This window comes from Myotis yumanensis, unplaced genomic scaffold, assembly GCF_028538775.1.
Source record: "Myotis yumanensis isolate MYYU_CA2020_CCGP unplaced genomic scaffold, mMyoYum1.0.hap1 SCAF_4, whole genome shotgun sequence".
In the NCBI taxonomy this organism is placed as follows: domain Eukaryota; kingdom Metazoa; phylum Chordata; class Mammalia; order Chiroptera; family Vespertilionidae; genus Myotis; species Myotis yumanensis.
This window is the reverse complement of record NW_027223755.1, coordinates 96,678,071-96,701,446: the sequence shown is the minus strand read 5'-3', so window position 1 is coordinate 96,701,446 and position 23,376 is coordinate 96,678,071. Positions and strand designations below refer to the sequence as shown.

The following is a 23,376-nucleotide window of genomic DNA, read 5'->3' as shown; positions in this document are numbered from 1 at the left end:
TGTTATGAATCGTAATGTAAATATCTGATATGCAGGATGGTCTTAGGCAACCCCTGTGAAAGGGTCGTTCGACCGCCAAAGGGGTCGCGACCCACAGGTTGAGAACCTCTGTTCTAGGTGCTGTAGACACAGTATTGACCAAAATAAAGTCCTCAGGACATCCTAACACAGAGACATATAATAAAGTTGCAATCAAATAAGATATTGAAAGAGTGGTTAGGGGAGTGGGTGGGGAGGAGTGATAGAGACTGTGGAGGCAGGTAGGAGGTGGAGGGTACGGTTGAGAGGAAAAGGCTTGGAGGAGGAGATGATGTTGGAACCAAGATTTGAATGAGGGAATTAACTCACCTGGTAGAGACTGAACAAAAGACAGAACCTGCAGGAGCAACCGAGAAGCAGCAGCCAGAGGCTGGGGGTAAATGAGGCCTTTTAGCCTCGTACAGTAACGATTCAGGTCAATGACTTCAGCCTGGGTGGCCTGGCCAGTACAGTGTCACCATCTTTCTCCTCCTCAAAATATGTGCATTTCTCTCCAACTTCAATTCCTTGCCCATCCCTTCCACACATCCTATAACAGCCTAGAAACTTCTGGCTAATTTGGATTTGACTAAAACTTTTGTACCATGACGTTATGCAGAGAGATTCAATTATGGTGCGCAATGTTTTGTGAGTAACTACCGCCCATAAAAAGTTAATTAATCAGGGCTGTGTCAATTTCCTCGTGCCATGTCAATTTGCTGCCAGGTAATTAATCACTAATCACCCACCAAGCAGCAGGCCGGGGAACAATCCACGAGCCATTTATTGTCTTTCCCCAAATAAATGGCACGCACAGCCAGGAAGAAACACATCTTGCCTTTCATAATATTTTTATCGACACTTTTGCAAGTTGTAATAGACTGAAGCAACAAGCAGCTGCAGTTCAATGGAATATGAATATTAAAAGAAACAAGTGAGTGGAGATTTATAGGACATTGCGTTTCTGTTATGTCAGTTTTGAGATTAAACCGAGCAAATGAACAGTGAAAAATTACTCTTCCATGTGGAGAATGGTGATTAGACTTGTACATTAATTAGAAATTTTTGTTTTCCTATTCAATGCATTTCAAATGAGGGTGTCCTATAAGGAACTGTTTGTCCAAAATGTAGATTTATTCACTTCTAAACAGCGGTATTTAATATCAACCTGCATTTCTAAATCAAATGAGAGTCGATCCCAAATATGTGTTTCCAGGATAAAATATGTGAGTACGAGATTGGGAGATTCCAACAAATTAAGTGGCTCTTTGGGTCTTTTCGTAAATGACAGAATGGGTGGTACTCATCTTTCCCCCCCTCCCCCAAACCTTGAAATTACTGAATTTAAAAAAATAAAAATTTAAGCCTTTCCATTTTTACTTTGACCCAGAACTAAATATGTCCCATCACATGCAATTTTCCATGTAATGTCATTTAAAGATAGTGACCTAGTTGTGTATAAAATTCTGTGTTATAAACCCATTCGATGTACCTTTATTTGAGATCCATTTTCAACAAACATTTTTTGCCACTTGGAGAAAAAAAATCATCCTCTTTCCGGCTCTTCATTGTGATGTGTATCACAGGATGCTCTGCCTCTGAAATCGAGCTGTAGCTGGCTGTTTATTCACTTCAGTGTGTTACCTATTATGCCACTTCTTAATTTATGGTCCAGCGTATGGAACAGGAGATCCCCCAAGGGGAATCCCACAGAACCGTGAGCCTGCTGTTGAAATCGCGTCTGCACCCCCAGAATTATGTGAGTGAATATCTCCTACTATAAACTACCCACAAAACAATCCAACCCCAAATTAGCATGAAGGTTTCTCAGTCTTGAAACATTCAAAGGCGGGGGGTGGTGAGGAAGTGGCTTTATGGGGGACAAAAAAGAGGCCCCCTCCATTCCGATGGCACACCTTTTCCTGGGCATCTGGCAACCTCATGCAAATTCAACCCAGCGCACAAATGCAAAGAATAATTGCCCATTAAAGCGGTTGTATATTTTTACGGCTTTGATGTAGAATCTGCCCCCTGTCGGCTTTTGCATCTGCTGCTCTGCCATCTCTCCCAGAGCTCTAAAACTTTAATATGCAGTTTAGCACCCTCAAGTATTTTCCACTGGTTTTGTGTTTCTTCTCTTGGGATTCCTGGGCTGGTAAGATGATCTCATTTGTGTTCATTTTCTAAGGTAAGCACCACGTTGTGAAAGAGACGGAGGGGGGAGGGGTGCGAGCATGTGTTTGTCACGGTAAATACATTGAAGGCAGAGCTCATAGACGGTTGGAGATGAAGGCTTTGTCTTTGAGGGGGAGACAGACTGGAAACAGCGGTCACGTGGGTAAATGGCTCATTTGGCTGGTTGATACACCCACGCATCTTCCATTTGAAAATGTTGCTTTTTCTTTGATCCTCCAGCACATCCCTAAAGTTCCATCCCTAAAGTTTCCGTCTCATCGAGTTCCGGGGTATAGAAAGAACTCCCTATTCCCACTTACCGAGAGGGTTACTCCACTCACCTCCCCCCAAATGGGCCCTGGGTATAAATCAAGCTGAAGGTTGGGAGTGGGTGGGCTGAGACTGTTGATGTACCAACAAGATGCTCAATGGGTATTTGCTCCGAAAAGCTGGTGCCCTGTTTTCTTTGGGAGAAACTCATTTTTAGCTTATGAGCTAAATCCAATTTTCGTTGCAGTGATATCAGATTTTTCACTTTGATTCATGCTGGATAAGGTTTCAGAGGGAACCTTTCCAGGATAATGGACCTATGGGCTTTCCCCTCCCTTGTCTCTCTCTTCTCCTGCCAAGAACTAAGGATTTATACTGTATCCATCAAGCAGCCTGAACACTCTCCATTGCTTCCCATTGATGGCCTGTTTACATGTTTATTATCTTGACGTTCAACTAGAAAAAAAAAATCAAACTCCAGCGTTGAGGCTCAGAAATGCCTCTAATTTGGTGTCTTTTCTTTCTAACACTGTTCTTTAATTTACATTTACCAGTATTGGGCAGGGTGACAGGTGAATGACTTTTGTTAACAGTGATTTAACAGACATGGAGAGGACACTCTGAGTTTCTATTTGGTATTTGGCACTAGATTTATTAAACGTTTCTTTTTTTAAAAAATATTTTTATTGATTTCAGAGAGGAAGGGAGAGGGAGAGAGAGAAACATCAATGATTTGAGAGAATCATTGATTGGCTGCCTCCTGCAGGAGCCCTGCTAGGGATCGAGCCCACACCCCTGTCATGTGCCCTTGACTGGAATCGAACCTGGGACCCTTCAGTCCACAGGCCGATGCTCTATCCACTGAGCCAAACCAGCTCGGGCTTATTAAACATTTCTTACCCACTCGCTGTATCCAAACTCTAGAAGTGGGGCGTTGGTAGATGGCATGATAACCTTCACTCAACACAAAATAAGTGTCTAGCCACAAAGAAAGTGCAGAATGAGATGTCTCTTTCTAGAAGGGCCAAAGACAAAGCCATTTTGGTGATGTTTATTCAAGTAATTGCTTTAAATATACAGTTAACCATGTCCCAGCATCTACAAACTAGGATACCTGGTGGGTAAGTGAAGAAAAAGCAGTTGCCTCTTAGGTTGAGTCTAAAGGAAGCTTGACAAACAGTTGTGGCTTTTTTGCCCTTGAAATTGACGATTTGTCTTAGTGGCAAGAGAAGAGAGCCCTGCTGTCCTAAACCAGCCACTGGGGAACAGCCTCGAAGGGAGCTGGGAGGACACATAAAAGGCACCGCTGCAAATCGGACAAGTTAAGGGTTCTAAATACTGCTATTTGCTGTTCTTTCTTGTTGCACAAATGCATTGCATTTCAGAGACTGTGATTTGCTGGGCCGCCAGGAGCATTGTGTGGGGCTGCACCTTTCATAGGTATCACCTGCCTGGGGGCAACGTGTGAGTCCTGCTTTTCCCCAGGACAGGAAACCGATCTTCAGATCCTGACACTGTGCAGCAATAAAAGGGCACTGAAACGAGTTGAGGGTTTGCAGTAATACCAAGCCCAATGCACTTATCCGACTTGCCTCCCTTTTTATCAGAATCAAAGATATTCCGAGTCGGGTTAGTATGTCTGGGCCAATACAGCACCAAAACGTATGGATGCAGAAATTATTTTTATGAGGATCATGATTCAGATCCAATTGTGTCATTTGCATACTGTTTTTCTGCAAAAGCTGGGCCGGGCATTTTGTATAGGAGACAGTGTTAGGAAAGATGGGAAGTGCAGAGGTAAGGCCTTTACCCCCATAAAGAAGCAGCTTGGCATCGGTTCGCCACCAGCAGGAGTCCAGGCACAATGTTAGGCACCTGACGCTCCGTGCCAGGCAGCCTTGTCAATCAGTGGGCGGAGCCAAGGAGCTCACTGCCCTCATGGAGCTTGCATTCATTCCAGCACCTGCGAGAGTCCTTCAGCTCTAGGGTCCAAGCTACTGGATTGTCAGTACAGCCGGCCCTCCAATAACGGTGTTTTGTTATAATGTTAATGAGGTGCAGTAGGAACGTAGCTCTTGGGTGTATCAATTAGCCCATCCTGTAAATTGGTTTTGTTCTATGGTATGTCATTCGCATTACAGCCGCAGAATCTATTCAGGATGTGAAGTGAGGACTTATTGCGCACCAGGGAAGTTCATGGCAGCCTTGTCCAGAAGGAGATTAACAAATAAAGAGAGGAAGGAAGAGGGAGGGAGGAGGGAAGGACAGGAGGGGGAAGGGAAAAGCAGGGAAGAGGGGATTGAGGATAAGAAGGAAGAAAGAGGAAGGACATGCTCATTAGTGGTGATGACTAACCAGAGACCAGCAGGCCCCTGGGCCAGTCCTCGACTGGCAACAGGAGAGAGAGAGCTGAGCTCATCCATCGGGGAGCCTCACACACTTTCTCCAGGAGGCTTTTGCTCCAATGCGTGAGCTGTGGAACCACCTTATTTTACCTAAGGGGACCTGGGCCCCCAGGAAAGCAATATTTACACCAGGAGCTGATGTGTGGTCTTCCCTGTGTTCCTCTAACACAGTGGTTCTCAACCTTCCTAATGCCGCGACCCTTTAATACAGTTCCTCGTGTTGTAGTGACCCCCAACCATAAAATTATTTTCGTTGCTACTTCATAACTATAATTTTGCTACTGGTATGAATTGTAATGTAAATATCTGATATGCAGGATGTAATTTCATTGTTACAAATTGAACATAATTAAAGCATAGTGATGAATCACAAAAACAATATGTAATTATATATGTGCTTTCTGATGGTCTTAGAACCATCAGAAAACCCAAAGGGGTTGCAACCCACAGGTTGAGAACCGCTGCTCTAACAAAATTAGAACCCCTCGCATCTGGCCTGTGTAGAGAAGCCCAAAGAGCCTTGTGTTAAGGCCCATCAGTACCTTATCCTGCACCAGGAAGGCCATTTTCTCTATGTGGGAAATGGGGTGCAGGTGGAACCCCGGCTCTGCACTTTTAGCAGCCGGTGCCCCCCTTGCTCTGCTGCCCAGCTTCTGTTTCATGTTATCTCCCAACATCTAAATCCTGCAAGAATTACTGTAAAACCTGCTTGTCGCTGAGAGGGATCTTGCCTCGCTCACTCGCTCGGCACTGCAGCCGGCGATAATGAATGGGTCAGCATAATTACCGTGTTTTCTCACACTGGCAGCCAGCTGCTCTGCCAGATTGTGAATCTTTCATTTTCTTTATTTCAAAATGCAGGGCGTTCCTATGAAAACTTAATGTTTGAACTGTGGGGAGATGGAGTTGGAGTCAAAGCCACGCTCCCTCATTTTCTCCCCGGTCCTGAAGCAAACACCTCGTATCTCATTAGTTCTGGGCTTTTATGATATTAGGATTTACCGCTTTCCCCGTTAAGACCAACACCTCTCTACAATTATTTAAAACCAGCACCAGGAGCCGTGGGTGCTAGGGGCTGGCAGGCTGAGAGTTAAGTACAGTGGCAGGATTTGTTTTGAATAATAAAACAGGGTGCAGCCCAGCCGTGTGGCTCAGTGGTTGAACATCGACCTATGAACTAGGAGGTCACGTTTGGATTCCTAGTCAGAGCACATGCCCGGGTTGTGGGCTCCATCCCCAGTGTGGGGCGTGCAGGAGGCAGCCGATCAGTGATTCTCTCTCATCATTGATGTTTCTATCTTTCCTCCTCCCTTCCTCTCTGAAATCAATTAAAAAATATATTTAAAAACAGTTACAAATAACTGGTATGGTCTCAGACACACATAGAAAGATGAATCATTCTGACGTGGTGCAGCCATCCTAGCATTTTACCGTCCTCGTGAAAGATATGGTACAATCCAGGAAACAGGCCTGCTGCTCACTCACCCTTCAGGAACACACACAGAATTCCAAATGACAGCCAGTCAGTCTTCATCTCAGGTTCAAGGATCAGAGTCCAATCCATGCAGGTCCATGAGGTGGTATGGAATTGGGAGTGACTTCTGTGGGAGCCCTCTCCTCTCCCTACCCACTGCCACCCACCATGCAGCTACAAACTTACTGTCCGAGGGCGGGGAGCAATGGGATGAGATGGGGTGGAGTGCATGTAGGAGTAAGTGTGACAGTCGGAAGAGGAAAGCCCCTGTTGGCAGTTTGGACATAGGGTAGAGACCACTTTAGCACAACAGGAAATACAACACCCCGGGAGCAGTTAGGTGTTTCATAAAATAGAGTTCCAGGAAGAGTGAAGTGTGGGTGTGTTGAGTTAAGGAAATAAAAGAGCTTCCTTTGCCAGGAGTCCTTTCCTGGCGTTGATGTCATGCCAAAAGGGACTCTGTGTCCTTCCCGGCATGGCATGTCATCACACTGTGAAACCCCAGGGATATGGAGCAGGGATGGCGGGCTGTGGAAGGGAGGAAACCCATCACACCCTGGCTCATCTCACATGACTTCCTCTCTCTGGAACTCCTCCGAGCTCCTGTTAGGTCAGCGGGATCAGAGGAGAAAATGGGCCAGGAGAGAGGGTTTGCTGGATGGTTGCCCACCCCTTGGCCTGACCACGACTTCATTCACCTGGTCAGGTAGTGACGTCATCCACCTTCCTTCCGGTGCCCAGTATTTAGACCCTGCTGTGGATAAAATCGGGGGGCTCCTGTTGTGTGACTTGGGGAGGCAGGAGGAGATGCAAAGATGAAAGGGCCGTGGAGGAAGGCCTGCAGGAGCGTGCAGACTAATAGGAGAGAGAAGCATAGCAAGTGACTGGCTTTCCTCTTCTCAAAAGCATTACAGAGATAAAGAATGCCCGGGAAAATGGAGTGTGGGTGCGGGGCTCACTGGGTTAGTGTTGCCCTCACTGTAGGACTTCCTGAGCCTCCGATATAGGTCTCCCGAGACAGCGGTTCCCCACATGTATTTTCCCAGAAAAGCACCCTCTCCGTGCCTTGGGGTTTGGGCAGCAGTGCCTGCTGTTTAATGGGATGGGACAGCAGGCCTGGTGAGAGCTCCCGGGGAATCGGGGAAGTGGCAGGAGCTGGAAGGCAGCACCGTTTCCTGGAGGCCTCCTGGGTTAGGATTTGCATGCTGTGGGAGGAAGGCCTCCCAGGCAACAGAATTAATTACCAGGGGTCTCAAGCATCATGCTTAATTTCCCTCTTGACTCCTCAGCAAGTTATCCTGCTCAGAGGATTCCCCCCCCAGGGAAGAAAACCCTGCCCACACTCTCTTCTTAGGAGCTGAGTTCCCAGACTTCTCTGTCATTACTGTTACTGTGTTTTATAAGCTGCACAAATGGTTAGGGGGCTGATGGGACCTTGGGAATGATTTGTTTCTATGTACACTCATGATGCATACACATGTCTGGAGGAGCACTGCATTTCAATTAACATTTTTTGAAAGCAATATATGCACATAAAGGAAAATATGAGAAATAATTAAAAATGGGATGGGATAAAGCTATGAACAGACAACTAACACCCATACAGTTCATCCTCAGAAATAAGTATGAACACATTGAAATGTATGTATTTACAAATATTATTATATACACACAAATATGAATACACATATATATACATTCACATACACATATGCACGTACTCCTGCATACACACACACATACTGTGTTTGCACACAATGCATGTACATATTCACTTACATATGCACAGATACATAACCATGCACATGCATACATACATGTATATTGCATGCTCAGACACATATAAATATATATTACACACTAGACATATGTGTGTATATGTATATATGTTTATGGATGGATGGATTGATAGATGGATGGGTGGAATGATCAATGGATGAATAATGTTGAGAACACATTGCACATACATATTGCAATCCACCTTAAAAAATTGTGCAATGAGCTTTAATCCTGTATTTAAGAATTCTTTGTCAATGTTTTCATTTGGCACATTGTCTTAGGCACTGTGACCACCGTCTTAACTAGCCCATCCTCTCTGGAATTGGCCCTTGGCCCTTGGCCCTTGACCCCTGCCCAGCTGCCACCTTTAGACCCCTGGCTCCTGGAAGTGTGTGTGTGTGTGTGTGTGTGTGTGTGTGTGTGTGTGTGGTGGGGGTCAGCAGGGGGCAGGTGCCCAGCCTTGCTCTCCAGGAAGGAAGGTCTGGATGGGAGGTTCCCGCAATGGTTGGTGTGGATCTGAAAGCCTTTGCCTTGCTCTCTCCTCTCGCCCTGCAGTGCCCGGCTTTCCGTATCCAGCCGCCACCGCCGCGGCCGCCTACCGAGGGGCGCACCTGCGAGGCCGTGGCCGCACCGTGTACAACACCTTCCGGGCCGCGGCGCCCCCGCCCCCCATCCCTGCCTACGGAGGGTAAGTGGGCTGCCTCCGGGGCGGGCCTCCCTGCACCGCCCCTCCTGTTTGCGCATGCTGGTCTTGACCGCCCCACCAGAACGCCCAGCATGCAGCCCGGCGCCTGCAGTGGAGCACCTTGCAAAGAGTATTGAAAAATGAGTGTAATTTGTCCTGTCATGGTTGGTGCCTTTAAGCATCCTACATGTCACATGTTGTTATGTAAATTCTCTTTGAGACTGAATGCTGGAGAACAGAGAAATGGTTACAGCCAGAGATGTATTTCTGATGATTGCAAACATCTGGTTATTAAGGAGGTTGGATCACATTGGCCCCTTGAATCTGTCCATGGAGGGACATGAGGCTTTTCACACATAAAAATCACTGGCGTGGTATTGCTCCCCTTCCCTAAGATACCTTGAGCTTCAAGGTTTAGGAGCCCTTGCTGGGAAGAGAAAATTAGGTGTGGAGTCAATGCAAACATTCACAAGTTCAACGAAATTGGAATTAAGACTCGTTTTAGCTGGATTTTCCAAAATGGCATTTGTCTTTGTTCCCCCTCTGCAAAGAAATGCAAGTTCATGTGACCCCATTGCCAGTTGGGTATTCCTGTCATGGACTTTGGTATCACCAAGAGACTATCCAGGAATGGTGGTGAACGCTCAGGGAAAAAATGGTACTGGTGTGGCAGGCTTAGACCTTGAGATGCTTCCCTTTTACCTTCCTGTTAAGGGATCCTCCTGGAACATTCCTGCACACTCAGAGCCGGGGAGAGAGGGATGTCTCTGAGGCAGTGATCCTCAGGGGACATTTCTAATATCTGGAGACGTTCTTTGGTTGTCACAGCAGGAGCTGGGAGATGCAATGGCACCCAGTGGGTGGAGGCCAGGGATGCAGTAAACATCCTACAGTGCACAGCACGGTCCCTCTCCCCATACAGAGAGTCATGGGGTCCTAACTACCAATCATGCTGCTCTAAGGAAAACTCAGGTATGCCCAGGACAGCCTGGCAGGAGGCTTCCCTGGCCGGTGCCTGGCTTTCTTGTCTATGGAAAAATATGGCTGTATTCAGGACTATGTGAAAAGGGTTGAACACATTTTTTTATAGCTCTGTTGCTTAGAAATCTTTTAGAAAATTTGAATCAGCCCAGATCATCTATTATACTGACTGAAATATTTATTCATATCTCACCCACTCCAAAGGACAGCATTTGAAGTGTTTTGAAAACAAATGCAGTGAGACAAAGCTAAGACAATAGAGAAATGAAAGCAGATGAAATTGTCAGGAAGAGGGGGGATAAAGGCAGAGAAATAAGACAAAGTCCATTGTTTCTGTTGTTGTCATTAGAGGTAGGCCAATTCCAAGTTTCTTAGTAGATGAAACACCACCAAAAAAAGAAAAAGAAATTGTGCTGAAAATATGGTGAATAATAAACCAAGGATGAATTGGCCCTAAATTCTCCCCACCCTCCAATATAATGTATCTTCATGTCCTAAGCCTCATGTATTTGACCATGTGATATAAGGCATTACTGACAGTATAATCATGATCTTCAGCCCCCACAGTATTAAGCCTATTTTGTAGATCCAGAAAGGCAGAAGTAAAAACTTGTTATTCCCAAGGTCATATAATGAGTTATGAAGAAAAAAAACAACAAAACAAGTTACCCGCTAGGCTCATATGATTACTAAAGCAAGATTCATAAGCCATAAATACAAAATTGCATGTTTATACCCCATTAGTTTGCCTGGAAAACATTATCTTGGTAGCTGGTAATTGTAGCTTTCCGGTATATGTACCCTCAGTATCTCACTACTATATTGAACAGAAAAAAAATAAAGTAAAATTATATGGCTTATCCTCACATGAACAATTTATAAAAGTCTCAGAATAACACACCTGCTGTAAAATTGAAATTTGCTAACTTATAATGAACTTGCTCTTTGTGGGGAATAACCATGCATAACTAATTAATGCCATGTTCGCCAGGGAGAGACACAGGCATCTCCAAATGGTGAAGCAATGTGTTTGTGACTGCTTCGGACATGATTTAATTTTAATATCCCAGTGATAGCTCTAATTATTTTGTTTATAATGGTGGATTGTGCCTCTTTGCTGACAATGTTGACTGGAATTCTGAACCCATGTTTAGTAGTAAGGTAAAATTCTTAAGATGGGAGGGATAGAAAGAGCAGAAGAGCTAGGGGTGTGTGTGTGTGTGTGTGTGTGTGTGTGTGTCCATGCCTGTAACTTCCATAAGAGCAAAGTGCTGGTGTAAAAGGAGGACATTCAGCCAGTTGCCTGGTGTTTTGCTGGATTACAAATTGGCTGGCCAAATTAGCTGTGAATGCAAAGGCATGAACCCAGCATCTTAAATGGTGGCTTCCCTTTTCCTCTGGCTTCTTTGGCTTAAGCTACAGAAGACGTCAGAGGGCAGCTCACCTTAGAGAGAAGAGCAGAGATTGGCTGGAGGAGAGAGGTCCCTGATCTTAGGTTGAGCGTCAAAGAGGTTGGAAACCCACTACTGTTTCAGGAAGTGACATTGTCGGGATTCAGGTGGTCCAGGAGATAGTGTGGATCGCCTGTAGCTGTTTGCCTCCTTTGGAGGATGAATTCTAGATTTGACTGATGTCTTTGCTAATGTCCAGTTTAGCTCAACACTCCTTTTCTCAGCTGCATGCACTGCCTTGCACTGAGGCCACTGAGGCAAATGGCTCCCTTGGAGGAATTTCTTCCAGTGGGGGGCAAAGGGTGCCATGTAAGCGAACAATTTCAGTAAATGTGATAAGTAGTATGGTAGGGTGTTGTGTGAGCACCAAGGAAGGACTTGGATGTTTAGAGAAGGCTTCTAAACACCCAAGTGCTAGGAAGAGAAGGGATATAGGACACTTTTATGGCCAATCATTTCCTAAATGTCCACGTTAAGGTCCGTGATCCTCCCTCACACCCAGTGACCCCCATCTTTTCTAAGATGTTGGCTAGCAAACTGCATTTATTAAGAAAAAATTATTTTCCCCTTATCACTAGTTGAAGACTGCCAACCTGAACTCTGTTCTTCATCAAGTATCCAATATGCATATACTTTGTTATTAAAATTCCAACCAAAACTGTGTCATTTATCCAACATCCATGTACAGTTTCCATATTGTTTTTTTCCAAGAGATATAAAACGGTCCCACACGACCTCCATGGCAGCTTTTGTGGAGCCACTGCTGAGCCTTGGAGTATCCAACATCAAGATAGGTATCCAGGAGGGCACACCAAGGAGCCATCCATTTCCTTTTGTTGATTTGGTTCCCCCTCTGCATCCTGACACTTTCTGAAGTCCCTCTCAGCATAGGTTATGGAGGGGCTCTGTTCCTCTTTCTTACATACCTAAATAGAAACATCTTGGGACATTAAAACATGGCCAGTCCTTCAGGGTCTGGGGCTACAGAGGCTCTACTTGGACCATGAAGGGATCCTAGAAATGAACGCAAAATCCTGGACTGAGACAGCCAGCCCCCTAAGGATTACCAGAATCCACTGAATGCGAATGAGTGATGAGTTAGAAATCTAGTGTTTACAGTCTATAACAGTGGTCGGCAAACTGGGCCCCCTGAGTGTGGCTCTTCCACAAAATGCCACGTGCGGGTGCACACATACAGTGCGGTTGAAACTTCGTGGCCACACTCAAGGGGACAAAGAGCCGCACGTGGCTTACGAGCCGCAGTTTACCGACCACTGGTCTATAAGATTGTTACAGTACTAAAAAAATGCTTCTGGGGAAGATGAGATTACCCCACCACCACCACCACCACCACAACCATTCTACCTCATATACCCTGGGTAGCTGACTCAACCTATATAAGTGAATTGCCTTAACAGGAGAGTGAGGATTGTGTCTGCTTCCATTGAGTTGATAGGGGATGGGATAGGAGATCCATGTAAGGCTACAACTTAGTAGGGAGGGTCCATCATATGATTCGAGTTCAGTGAACTATAGCTAATGTTATTGAGGGTGATGCAGTTACTGCTCCTTTGTCCCTCTCTGTGTTGCACCACTTACTCCTTTGCTGGGAGGCACCTGCAGTTCACAGATTGGCATTCCCCACAAGCCACAGCGATGGCTTTGATTTTCAAAGATCACTTCAATAGTTTGTGGAATATGTAGATTGTACATAAAATATTTATTAACTAGTGAATAGTCTCCACAAGAGCTGAATGAAGCAAGTTTTCCATATTTCCCCTTGCATTTGATTCTGGGGTTAATTTTGCTAGAAAAACCCTAATGTCAGTCTGTCTTTCTATGATTTATAGCTGGGAGAAATTACCCTTTGGGTAATTATCATCAGTGGAGCTTGCAGACTGATGGTTTGTGGATGAAGATGGAAGGTAGCCCCTCAGTACTTTCTCTGATGTTAGATGACAGCACCTAAACCCCATTCATTCCCAAAGGAATCTCATGAGATTGGCTTCACCCCATTCCTGTTCTTAAGTAGTTAAGTAATTACAAACAAGCTACTTATGAAGCACCTACTATGCACCATGCATATTGTATGGGGCTAAAGAAGAGTGCTCTAATGGAGTATCATGGGAGATGTTTAAAATTATTCCAATCCAAGCATCAGCATCTGCTATAGGGTTTTGGCAGTGGTTGGCTGGATATCTGTGAGTGTGATATTCTGCACTTTCTCAGATAATTCATCATGACACATCTATGTGCAACTACTCAGAGTTAGCTTAAGAAGTATTTTGAGGAGACTCAGTACTACTCTGGGTATAGGACAGATATAGTAGTATCCCAGGAGAGCACTTCTGAAAGGTAGCTAGTGTAAGAATCAACCCATATATACATTTTTTGAGAATGCTTTCAGATCCTAGAATTTAGGTCCTAAAACCTTGGATAAATAGCCTCTAGGACTGTGTGTGCACATTTCTGTCTGTAAATCAACCATGCTTTTTGGTTTTCATTTTTAAATGTCTGCTCCTCAGACTATAGTAACTGGTACTTAGGCACTTTCCAATTTAATATAAACACTAGCCATTCTCAAATATTTTCCAGGATTCTTTCCAGATTTTTGTTTTTGGTATCAATTCTTATTCAAATTCTCAGCCAGTTTTAAAGTGTGACCTCTAATATTTTTAAAAATCCTCTTAATTGAGTAAATTTATAAACAAATACCACAAATCAATGGTTCTTAAATTTGTGGGGAGAGTATGATGTCATAGATGCCTTTGATAATCTAATTAAAATATGAATTTTCCTTTGGAAAATGTTGATGTATTTACACACACACACACACACACACACTTCTATACAAATGGTGCCAGAAGTTCATGGACCCACCTGATATCTACTTAAAAACAGCTAGATTTGAATGCATTAAAATTTTAATTTATTTCACTTGGAAGGGGCAACAAGGTAGAGCAGTGTTAAATAACCTCTTCTTCAACAATTTATTTGTGGGGGAGACTATATTATATTACACAAACACATTGTACACTTCGGGCATCCTATTCTCTTTCTATCCTTTTTAAAAATAAACTAATTTGCTATAGTGCAGTCATTCCCTGCTTGTGTTCATCCAAATATTTAACTAGTTATTACCTTTCTAAGAAAATGAGATGTGCATTTGCATTATGTTCTTCCAAAAGCACACTGCAGTGCCAAAGTGATTGACAAGCAATACAATTACCTTTGCATGGCTAGACAGACCGTCTTTGCAATAACATCAGCTGCACCGGTTCAATGCATGACGGCTACTCCCTTCTCTTGTGACTGGGCCGTGGTTCATTTATCTATAGATGCAGACTAGACATTGACCCCTTCTCCCTTCCCTGCAAATCCGTTGCATCTGTTTCACGGGGCTTTCAAAACAAGTGTTTGGCTGTATTCATGGAAACCAGCATGAGACTTTGTCAGAGCTTTCTATAACCAGCTTCCATTTAGGATAGGACCTAGGAAGCTGATTTTCAGTGTTGCCTCAAACGTAAACACATGGAGGGAGGGGGGTGTTTCATGGAGCAATGAGTCTATTAGTCTTTGGACCAGGAACAGCATCACCTGTTACTTGTTAAAAATGCAAATTCTTCGACACATCCCCCCCTTCATATCTATGGATTCAGGGCCTCTGGGCTGGGTGGGGGCCCAGCCATCTGTTTGAACAGGCCCTCCAGGTGGTTCGGATGTGCGCTGAAGTTTGACCGCTGCTGCGTGCCAGAGCCGTTAAAAGTTGGGGCTGTGAAGCCAAGACCACCTGGCTGGAATCCCAGCTTAGTCACTACCTAGCTCTCTCCTCTTCAGTTTCTTTAGACCCAAAGCGGTGACCACAATATTGTCCATCTTGAAGGGGTGCTATGAAATTAAGTGGGATAATGAGCACAACACCCTTAGCTTACAGGCTGACACAGAGCCATCGCTCAATCAATGTAAAGACTAATAGTACTTATAACTGGAGCTATTAAGTAATAGATTAGTGGGGGGAAGGGGGGAGGAACACACATAGCATTTTGGTGAAACTGACGCCCCCAAAGTGGCTTCATTTCACACTGCCCATGAGGACAACCATATCGGTTCCTCATTTTTTAGAGCTTTCATGAGGGTCGATCACCCAGCCTCTCATTCATTTCTCTCCAAAGCGTGCAGGTGTTGCACTCGGTGAAAACAAACAATCCCCACACCGCGTGGTTTATCACAGCAGCTAGAATTCTCGATTTCCTTTCTCAGTGAAGCCACCACTTCCTGCGGGGCCTCCCAAAGCTGAAAGATGCCCTTCCCGCAGGCCCTCTGAGGAGCCCCGTTCCCTCCAGACACTGGGCTGTTCCCTATGTCTGGCCTGCCCTTCCTGCTCTCTACCTGGCTAAGCCTTTGAGATTTCTGTGGCATTTCCTCTTGTTCCCTGCCCTCTGTTGCTAGGCCCCCTCCTTCCACTTCACTTTCAGGGTGCCATTGTCCCTCTCCTCCGCAGCACCCATCACAGCTGCCATTGGCCGTTCATGCACGTGGCTTTGTGACTGAGTGCCCACTCTCTGGGAGCTCTCCGAGGGTGGGTGTAGCGAGTGGATTCACTCTCTCTGCCCTCTGTTGCCTTGGCACAGTGGTAAGAATATAGGAAGCAACAGCAGGGCCCTAGTTTGTTTGAGCTTATCAGAATGAGGATGTTAGGCCACATTTTCTCTTTAGTTCTCCGTCTCATAAGCGTGGGATGCCAGAGTCCCCAAGTCATTTTCCATGGCCACGTTGGAGGGCAAAGCATGGGGACTAGGTTACCGTCCTGAACAAACATCAGGGCCCGCCTTGCCTCATTCTGGGAGCTGTTGGCCCAAATAGGCTTGGCAGGAAGCGCACAGCCTGCCCCAGCGCACAAGGACTTGTCCTGGTGAAAGAAGGGACCCCTTTCCCAGCCAGAGCTCGGCCCCACTCACACCCGGTCCACACTGTGTGTCCACTGGGACAGACCTCAAGGTCCGGCCTCGCTCCCTCACAGGAAGACCTCGCTTTGTCATCTCCCTTTATTGCATTTCACACATGTTGCATTTTTTTACAAGTTGAAGTGAAGACGCTTCCCAACAAAGCAATTACGCCTCTTTAAGTGACACTCGCTTTGTTGCTGTGTCTGGAACCGAGCCACAGTCCCTCCGAGCGGTGCCTGTGTTTTCAGAAGAGCAGACACAGACTGGGTCCTCTACAGATAGTTAGAAAAAACTTCCCCACGTTTGTACATGAATGCATTAATATTCACAGCTGGATCACGTTCTGTCCATTCTCTTTCTCTGGTCTCCTATGCCAGGGTCCAGTTTTTTAATCCTATTCACCTTCTCCTCCTCCACTGGCAATAGTCATTGGTGCTGCATAACCAGATCAGAAACAAACTTGAGGCTGTAGGATGTCTCTTTCTAATTCACTACTTAGGTCAACCTGGAGTTGCTACGTCAATTACTCTGTGCCATCTTCTGTCACCTCCCCTGTAAGATGTGGCAATACTCAGTCAGTAGGCATTTATTTTACATCTCTTGGGTAGAAAGCAACATGTTCAGCCATAAGCAGGATAGAATGTGGAGTAAGCTAATTGGGTGCAACTTCAATGTGGAATGAGGCCCATACACAAGTACATTTAATATTTGACCAATATATAAAATTATTTTACCGAGTGAGGATCAAAAAATGTGAGGTTGGCATTTAGAGGAGGGAGAAATAGCTCCGCTTTGGGTGAGCATTGGATACAGTTCATAGCAACGGTGATGTTCAATTAGAGCTGCGATGTCAAGCATGTGACCCATTTCTTTGTAGCCAAATCTCACTGGCTCCTCCCTTGAGGTGCCTCTTTCCCCATTTTACAGATGAGTAACTGAAGCTCAGGTAGCTTGAGTAACTAGTCCAATGGGCGAGGCTGAAATTTGACACAGATGCCATTGTGGTCCCCGTCTAACTTGGCTCTTGAATGGTATATCTGCTTTTGGTGAGGATGTTGGCAGAAAAGCCATTCCCAGCGCAAGGAACAGCATGTGCAAAGGCATGATGGCATGAAAGAATGGGACAGAAGCTGTTTTGCTACGGCTAAATGATCCGTTCTGTGGTTCTGGGCCCAAACTAAATATTGGTTGCTCTCCCCTGTTGCATCAGATCTGTTCTGCGTCCTGTTGGCAGAGGCTGGCCCTGCCTTCTGACCCTCAACAGACACTATCTTCTTCTGTTGGAAACGCTGAAAGAGAATTCAAAGCCTAGCTCGGGATGCGCACACCTCAGCATCTGGGATTAGGGTTTTGTGCTGCTTGACAAGTGCTCTCGTGAACTGTAGCCCTTTTGATCAAAATGAAAACAGCTTAAAGCGATTCTCACCAACCTCCTTAGCGTGTGAAATCCCTGCCTCCTTTTTAAGGATAATGGTACTTGGGGTTTCGCCGGTCAACTCTGAAAAGCTCTGAGAAGCACACTACAGTGTTCTCCAGCAAACCAGTGTCACTGCTGTGTGTGCGTGTGGGTGTGTGTTGTGAAGTGCTCTCCTTTGGCTCAATTTGCTTGGCTTACATGCAGTTCCACCCTGCCACCGAACCTGCTGGAAACCTTTGGTAATCCAAGTTGTGCTTCTGTTCAAACCACAGCTCCATTCAATGATGGGGCTCATTGGTCCTTTGCCAGACTCATAAATCATGTGTAAACTCCATGGGGAGATATTAGGGAAGGTTATTAATTACACTACCATCCTTTGGAAAACATGCATGTAGAAACACGTGTTTTTATATTCAAGGTCATCCCGTGACCCTCACGAAGCCTGTGAAATGTGCAAGCTGCCTTAGAACCTCATTAAACCCATTTTAATACTTAGGAATTTTAAGTCAGTTTCCCATGATGGTGGAGCTGTGAGCTTCTTTTCCTGGCTGTTTCACTCAAGGTATACCAAGAAATTCCTGGAGAATTCCAGGATCTCTTGTTCTCCCCTTCCTGAGAGGTCCCTTGTCTCTGGGATGACTATATGCACAGTGATCAGAGAGATGCTCAAGGCCAGGCTGTTCAGTCATAATGTGGGGCTTTGCTTAGTCTGGGTATAATTTACACAAACATACCCACCCAGAAACATGCATGTGCATGTACATGTACGAGTACACATAAGCAGATTGCCAGCACACTACTACACACATTAAAAAAGTGATATACATTCATGTACATATGCCTACATGGGCAAGGTATACACATGAACACATGTGTGCACATGTATGAATTGGCATATACACATTAACACACATATATGCATTCACATACACACCCAAAATACATATTTTCCACTCTCATATACACATTTATACCCATATATGCACACAAACACACATTTTTCACACACATACAGGGAATTATCAGATATAATACCACCGTGTGAAAGAATACAGAAGAACATTTCTGGAATCATCTGTATTGTCCAGCTCCCCTAAGGTCATCCAGCTATAACCGCATTGAGAATGTGACAATCTGGGCCCCCCACCCTTATCAATCGTGCATTTTAAGGGGATGATTTTTCCCTCGGGGCAGGGGGACTATACAGTTTGACTGTGAACTCCGACTCTTGTATCTGTCTAGGCCACTTGAAATAAACCTCAACCCTGCCTGCACTTCTACACCCCTCCTGAGAGGGAGGGAAGTCTGGTACTCTCACCACCAGGTCCTGATTGTGGGCCACCCTGAACCAGCCTAATTTTCTCAGCCTGCCCGCCTCCTGTTGTCTCCAACCTCCTTAACCAAAGTGGAAACGCTCTTCAGTTCCTGTGTTTTGGATCTCATGACCAGACTAACTTCGCCAGTGCGGGGGTGGTGTGTCTGCATGGGGAAACGCACTAATATGGATGTTTCTCTTTGTGTGTGCACCCTTGCAGTGTTGTTTACCAGGATGGATTTTATGGTGCAGACATTTATGTAAGTATTCATTAATGTGCATGCCATCCTTGTTTCCGCCCGGAGTCATTCTTTTTACAAGTTTGCTGAGAATCTCTCTACCGTGCAGTGCTGTCCATTCCCTCTTCGTGGGCCCCGGGAGAGTCTCAGGCCCGCATGCAGCAGGACTGCTGCTCCTGAGAGCATCCCACGCTGTGAGTGAGTGGAATCAATGCCTTGACCAACCTCAGAATAAATGCAAACACCGCCCCGCCTCCAAAGATGGCATCTCATGTCAAATTAAGACCCGCTCTCCATCCCCCACCCCCCCAAAAAAAACCCCAAACAAACACACACACACAAAAACAGAAATTCTCTCTAAAGTTCTCAGTATGGTTTGTGTATTTTCAGTTTACTATTTAGGACAATAGATACCAAGGGTTAAAAGACATTTTCATGGCTGATGTTTTCTTATAAATATATTTGTTTATCACAAAGCCCTAGAAAAATATTTCCTCTCTCCCTTTCTTTCTCTCTCTCTCTCTCTCTTCCTCTATATTTTTCTACCTCCACCCCTTCATGGATGATTTTAGCAAGAAATATCTAACAAAAGTGGGCCAACTGGAGCATTAAACCTCTATTTTCTTCAACCCCTTATTTCTTCATGTCCCCAGAACAGCTCCCTAACTTAGAATTGTTTGTTAAATGTAGAATTGTTGGTTAAATGGTACCACTTTGTTAAGCTGGTTTTAGAAAAGTGTTTCTCATTATAAGGACCATAATTAAACTTACCTAAGTTGATCTAAAATTAGTTATTCTCCTTCATTGTGATATTAGCAGCAATGTTATGAAAATGACTTGGAATAAACACAATTTAAAATAAATTGGCAGGAATGGAGGGTATTTTCTAAGTTATATACTTTTTTATTACAAGTGACCTCAAGTAATTTCGCTGCAATCATACTTGTTTTATAGACCAGATAACAAAGAAAAATAAAACCACATTTCTGATCAAATTGATGTCATTTACTATAAAATGGGAAAGACACTGGTTATTTAATTTCTTCCCTTTGAATTTCAAATAATTACAATTTTGAGACATAGTATTAGTCTCCATCAGTGATGAACTTAGTTGAGTTCTATTATAATTGCATCAAGTACATTTATTATAATCTGCGAGTTAGCTCTTTTCCATAATAATACTTATTAATGATTTACATGTTCTTTATGCACCCAGTGAACAACCAACTTTCTTTTTTGTGTTGCTTGATTTACTCCTTCGCACGTCTTTCCCCCCCAGACTTTTTGTTTATGCCATTTTAAATAGAAAGGCAGGCGGAGGCTGAGCAGGCTGGACCTCATCCGTACCCTTAGATACCCAGTGAACCCATCAGTCTACACACTCCCCATTGTAGCCTCTGGGTAGCATAAGCACAAGCAGGAACGATAGTTGGCATAATTAACTTTAGGGCTTTATTTATTTATTTACTTACTTTAAATTTTGATTTGAGAGAGAGAGGAAGGGAGAAGGAGAGAGACAGAGAAGCATTGATGAGAGAGAGAAACATTGATTGAGCCACCTCCTGATCGCTACCCACTGGGGACTGAGCCCTCAACCCCACATGTGCCCAGATTTGGAATTGAACTGGCAACCTCTTGGTGCACCGGTCCACACTCAACCAACCGGGCCATACTGGCCAAAGCAAGGCTTTTTTTAAATTTGTGAAATGAAAGGGAGTAGAGAAAGGATGAAGAAATTTTAAAAAGAAAGAGAAAAAAATCCACCAAAAAGAGAACTATCTTCATCAACACCTACCCCAGGGGAGAACAATGTGGATGTTATGTAAGCTTATTATTATAATATTAGTTATCATTTATTAGTTCACGTCTCTGTAAAATGACAATAATTTGTTGCATTAACCCTAATAAATAATTGGATTATTAATTGAAACTGTTCTATGGAGATTTCAAATTAGCATCTTTCTCTTGCTTCATAGATTTTTGTATAGTAGAAAGTAGAAGCTGCCTGAAGGCACAGCTGTTAGAGTCCACAAACAAAGAAATAGAATGACTAGTGAGAGTAACTGATATGTGTAGATCTGTATTGGTTGGGATAAAGGAAAATCCCTAAGAATGAGGCAAATGGAAAGAGCAGAGAAAGTTGGAAGAGGGAAAATATACCAACACCCACTCTAAGGTGGAAAGAGAAATTCTGTTGAGGAAGGAAAGCTCCAGAAAAATCCCTTTGAGTTTTTTGGTTCCTTTAAGAGCTTTTGTTTCCCACAAATTCATCATATTTGGGCAAAGAACACCAGGCTCAGTGGTACAGCCCCTGCAGGTATCTGAGTGAGATATAGATGAAAGGAGTTATTTCAGTAACTTCAAGTCCTGAGTTTTCTGGTTTCTAGGTTTAGAAAACTATTCCGCCCTAGATGGTTTTGCTCAGTGGATAGAGCGTTGGCCTGCGGACTAAAGGGTTCCATTACAGTCAAGGATACATGCAGGGGTTGTGGGCACGATTCCCAGTAGGGGGCATGCAGGAGGCAGCCGGTCAATGATTCTCGCTCATCATTGATGTTTCCATCTCTCTCTCTCCCCCTTCCTCTCTGAAAGCAATTTTTTAAAAAATTAAGATTTAAGTTAGAAAACTATTCCTCTCACTCTTTTCAAGCCACCCTAGTAGCCAAAAAATAATTATACATTTTCCCCACTGTTCCTATTATAGTGCCAGTAAGATTTTTCGGGGGGGGGGGGGGGGGGGAGGCATTCCAATTAGACAATTAGCTGATGGAAAATCTAGCTTAAATATGAACTTTAAGTTTTGTTTACCCAGCACATTTCTCTGTCCTTTTTTTTCCAGAAGGTAGCTCAGACCTTGCAGGTCTTCCTGAAATTTTGTGTTCTGCATATTCCAATTCTGGAATATTGCTGCTGGGTGGTGTGTGCACATGAGCGACAGTGGTGAACTGGTCCACCCCATTATGGCAGCAAAGCAAGGGTTCATGGTTGGCCTTAAATTGATTTAAGGGTGAGAAAAAAATAGGAGTATTTCCTGCACTCTAGAATTTATGAAGCAGGATTCATCCTGGCTAGAAGTAATTTTGAATATGCTTTTTCAAGCTGCTATCCCCACCTCCCTTGAGATACTGGTATGTTCTGATGAGTGGACGTATCCCCAGAGCTCCATTTCTTAAAGAAATGATGATTAAAGAGGTTAGTAAAGCACGTGAGGTTCTGTTCTATTTAAAGGAAGTTTCTGGCTTGCTCCTTCCATCTTGTTAGAAATAGTGCACAATAAATAGATTTAAGGCAATCCTGAGAGGACCTGGGACATGTGTTGGACACTTCTACTCACTTCTAATAGATTTAAACCAGTTATTTCTTTGTAATTTAATTGGGAGAGGAGCAAGCTTCTAGCTTAGGTTACTTTTAAGAGCTAAGGGGAATCTGCTCTCCAGTTCTTCCTGCTCAGTCGTTCTCAGCGTTGGCAGCATATCAGCAACTCAACAGCAAGGATAGCAGCTCCTACACCAGAATGACTGCCCTTTTCTGTGCATCCCACTGTCTCCTGCCCCTTCTCCTCTTTATTGTTCAAGGCCTTTCCATCCCTCCCACCATATACGGGAGACCTGCAGGACCCCTGCAACTGGCAAGCAACAACCTCCTACCTAGAATTAGCTCCTTCTTCACCTTTCAGAGCAGAGAGGATTGGGGGGAGAGGGAGAGATGTTCAGAGACGCCAGAGATGCTGGGAGCTAAGACAAACACCAGGGATGTGTGTGCAGTCTGAGGGCAAAGAAAAAAGCATCCTATGCAGGAGCCCAGCCAAGCAGGAAAAACACTGCCTCTCACCACACAGGACATGTTCAGGCCCAGTGTGGAGGCCACTCCTCAGAGAGGAAGTGGGGGTTTCTGAGTCAGAAAGGAGGCTAGAAAAGGTCACATCTGGGTCACTTCCACCTGGGAACATACCCCTCCGCCCCCACACACACACAAATGCACACACACACACTTTTATGTCAAAATATGGGAATTTAGTTTACATAGCTAGCATATCAAATCTAATAGTTCAGTGTTATTACTTAGTGGTGGACATTTAAATCAATGCTTCTAAATTAAAAAGTGAGTCAAGTTAAAGGAAAAATCAGTAACAGCAGAGGTGACACATGGGTATGACAGTGGTTAGAAAGGTGAAGTGGGAAGACCAAGTTGCCTGGACCTGAGACATAATCCGTCACACTT

At 44.4% G+C, this 23,376-nt stretch overlaps 1 protein-coding gene across 27 annotated transcripts in view; it reads left to right on the top strand.

Moving 5' to 3' along the window:
• Window positions 1–23,376, top strand: part of RBFOX1 (RNA binding fox-1 homolog 1) — a 2,061,082-nt gene that overhangs the window by 1,992,014 nt on the left and 45,692 nt on the right. For 15 of the 27 annotated variants that reach the window (XM_070413026.1, XM_070413018.1, XM_070413038.1 and 12 more), the window contains 2 exons: window positions 8,677–8,809; window positions 19,137–19,176. In XM_070413026.1, coding sequence (XP_070269127.1) covers window positions 8,677–8,809; window positions 19,137–19,176 — 173 coding nt within the window. The remainder of the gene's footprint in view (window positions 1–8,676; window positions 8,810–19,136; window positions 19,177–23,376) is intronic. The other 12 variants (XM_070413017.1, XM_070413042.1, XM_070413036.1 and 9 more) reach the window with 1 other exon arrangement.